At 32.6% G+C, this 3,080-nt stretch overlaps 1 protein-coding gene across 2 annotated transcripts in view; it reads left to right on the top strand.

Moving 5' to 3' along the window:
* LOC107704781 (periostin-like) overlaps positions 1-3,080 on the top strand; it is a 14,449-nt gene that overhangs the window by 8,815 nt on the left and 2,554 nt on the right. For both annotated transcript variants that reach the window (XM_016507807.1, XM_016507806.1), the window contains exons 11-18: positions 620-756; positions 840-970; positions 1,111-1,241; positions 2,106-2,208; positions 2,303-2,370; positions 2,562-2,607; positions 2,722-2,736; positions 2,830-3,021. In XM_016507807.1, coding sequence (XP_016363293.1) covers positions 620-756; positions 840-970; positions 1,111-1,241; positions 2,106-2,208; positions 2,303-2,370; positions 2,562-2,607; positions 2,722-2,736; positions 2,830-3,021 — 823 coding nt within the window. The remainder of the gene's footprint in view (positions 1-619; positions 757-839; positions 971-1,110; positions 1,242-2,105; positions 2,209-2,302; positions 2,371-2,561; positions 2,608-2,721; positions 2,737-2,829; positions 3,022-3,080) is intronic.

Below are 3,080 nucleotides of genomic sequence, written 5' to 3'. Positions count from 1 at the left end.
AATCATATATTTTACTGCGTATATATACAGTATATATATATATATATATATATATATATATATTTATAGAAATTATTTATAGAAATGTGTTTTAAATATTTGTTCACCAGATATTTGCCCTTTGTTTATCATTCAAAATATATTGTAAAAAATACATAGAAAATAATCGCTTTTCCAATGTCGGCTACTAAAATTTAAGTACTTAGATTTTTGACTTTGGTTTGATAAACTCACACCAAATGTTTATAAAACTTTATGAAAGTTATGAAAACTTTCCTGTCTTTTTTTCCCCGCTTTCTTGTCCACTGTTTTTGCATGTTTATCTGAAATGTTTTTGAAATGTATTTTCTTGCCCTTTTTAAACATAATATATTAACACATATTTACAATATATTTCAAATATATTTAGCCTTTTTTGCAGTATGGGAACATTTGAACAGAATCATATAAAGACTGTGTTATGTCACACAACTCAAATGTGAGGTGTATGAATTCTTATTCTTGGCCCATTACTTACATTGACATTTATTGACATTGTAAGTTCTAAGTAATAGCTGAAACAGTTTCCATTAGTAAACTCAGAGGAAGTGAACTGTCTCGTAATATTTTAACTACGTAGGCTGTCTGCATTGAGAATGCCTGCTTGATCCGTGGAAGCAAAGAAGGAAGTAACGGTGCCCTCCATCTCATGAAGACCCTGATCACGCCAGCAGATTCAAGCATGTACCAACTTCTGGTGAAAAACGGAGCCTTCAAGTAAGAAAAATGACATGTTTGCACAGTCAAAGTGAAGATTTCTTTCTTTTTCTCGTCTTGACTGTATCATTTCCTTTCTGCAGGATCTTTTTGTCCCTGATGGAGGCAGCTGGCCTGAATGATCTGCTCAAACAGGAAGGAGATTTCACACTTTTTGCTCCCACAGATGAGGCTTTTGCAGGGCTCAGCGAGAGAGACTTGTCTCTTTTGAAGAGTGAGTCCTTTCATACATGTGATTTTCAAGGCACACCACATCTAGAATGACTGTTTAGCTGTGTTTTATTCAGGATTAATGAGATTAAAGATGAAAGACGGAGGCAACAGGATGTGACAGCGTCTCTTCTCTGTGATCAGGTGACGTTAACGCCCTCAGAGCCATCCTGGTCTATCACTTCAGTAACAGCATCTTCATCGGTGGAGGCTTGGAGACTGGAGTCACTAACCTCCTGAAAACTCTCCAGGGCAGCAATTTGAAGGTGTTGTTTGTAAGTATCAAGCACTCTGGCTGTCCAGCCTTAAAATTAATTTCCAGTCATAACATCTGTTTTAGGGACACATGCGAGAATCTTTATCAGAGTATGATTCCGCTCTGTAATATAAAGTTTTATGGTGGGAATTTCCTGTGAGTAAAAGAAGTAGTAGAAGAAAAATAAAAGTGGTAAAGAATAATTTTAAAAATAACAATTATAATAGTTTTATGGTTATTTTTATGTATTCATTTATTTTTATTTATTTATTTGTTTATTTATTGATGTTGTAACCGTAATATACAGCAACATTACATTGTAAAGGTGACATAAAACATTGTGTTTCTTTGATTAAATACAATGTTATCTTTTGTTGTAAGTTAATATTGTAAACTGTGTAAACTAGCCTAAATAATCAAATTAGCTGTCAGTATATTATTTAATGTGACTGAATACATTAGCTTACAGCAATTAAAACAAGCATTAATATTCATATCAGATAGGTACAACTCCTAAATATAACAAGAACCCGTATTATCTCTTTACATTTTTTGTTTGATTTCTAATCATGTTAATCGTTAATTTAATTTAATTTAATTTAATTTAATTTAAAAATGTTTGATTTATAATCATATTAAATTAAATTATTAATAATTGTAATTATTAAAAATATTACAGAAGTGGTTTTCTTTTTTATTCATTTTTGTCATATGTAAAATATACATATCATTTAATTATATATTTCAGTGCTTTTTGTTTGTTTAATTGTTGTTATTGTATATTTTGTTCACAATTTTAAAAAGTGAAAAAATAAAATACATAATATAATATTTCATATGTTTTATTATAACATTTATTTATTGAAAAATTTGCAATTTGTAGGCAAATGAGAGCATGCTGGTCAACACTGTGAAAGTTCCTGATTCTGATCTAATGGCCACAAATGGAGTAATTCACTTCGTTAGGACTCTTCTGTACCCTGAGGGTGAGGGTTATGAAATTATGCCTCTACTTTTGCAGTGGCCTTTTTTTCCTTTTCAAATCAAATCCATGTTTAAGAACTGTGTTCTATTTTAAAGATATACCGGTTGGGAACCAGGATCTCCTTTCACTCCTGAGAAGGATCATCCGATACATCCAGATTAAGGTATTGAATTGCAACGTGCTCCTTCAAAACCATGTCATAGGCATGAAGTAGTTCACATAAAGGCCTGTTTAGGGGACTCGGTTGCCCTGAAGGTCTGGGCTTAACCTGATTATGTGCAACCAAATACATAATTGACATGCCTAAAAATTGTAATAGACTGGATATATACATGTATTTTCTTTCCTTTGTAGTTTGTCTCTGGATACAGATATCAGGAGATTCCTCTGACATTCATGAGTATGTATATCAAAAATATCTCATGTCAATGCAATTAGTTTTTTTTATCTGTTTTCTCAAAAATGCAGTTTTCTTTAAATCTGACATAATCATGTTTACATTTTTTCCCTTTAGAAAGAGTCATCACAGGTAATTGACAACAGTGCAACTCATTACTAACGAGAGGGCTATATTATTGATTTGTTGCATTTGTCTAATGAGTATTGTTTTTTATATATGCAGTCCAGAGAGAGCCCACCATCACCAAGGTGACACGGGTTATTGAGAGCCCAACAAAAATTAAAAAGGTCACCCGTGTGATTGAAGGTCAGCCCTCTGTCACTAAGGTCACCAGGGTAATCGAAGGTGATCCTACCATGACTAAGGTTACCAGAGTCATCGAAATGAATCCATCGGTTACCACAGCCATTGAAGGTAAACATCATTTAACAAATCCATAATATTAACGCTTTGCGTGTGTGTGTACATGTACA

The sequence above is a fragment of the Sinocyclocheilus anshuiensis genome, unplaced genomic scaffold (assembly GCF_001515605.1).
Source record: "Sinocyclocheilus anshuiensis isolate Anshui unplaced genomic scaffold, SAMN03320099.WGS_v1.1 scaffold758, whole genome shotgun sequence".
In the NCBI taxonomy this organism is placed as follows: domain Eukaryota; kingdom Metazoa; phylum Chordata; class Actinopteri; order Cypriniformes; family Cyprinidae; genus Sinocyclocheilus; species Sinocyclocheilus anshuiensis.
Note: the sequence above shows the minus strand (reverse complement) of the source record. Positions and strands in the feature narration are given on the sequence as shown.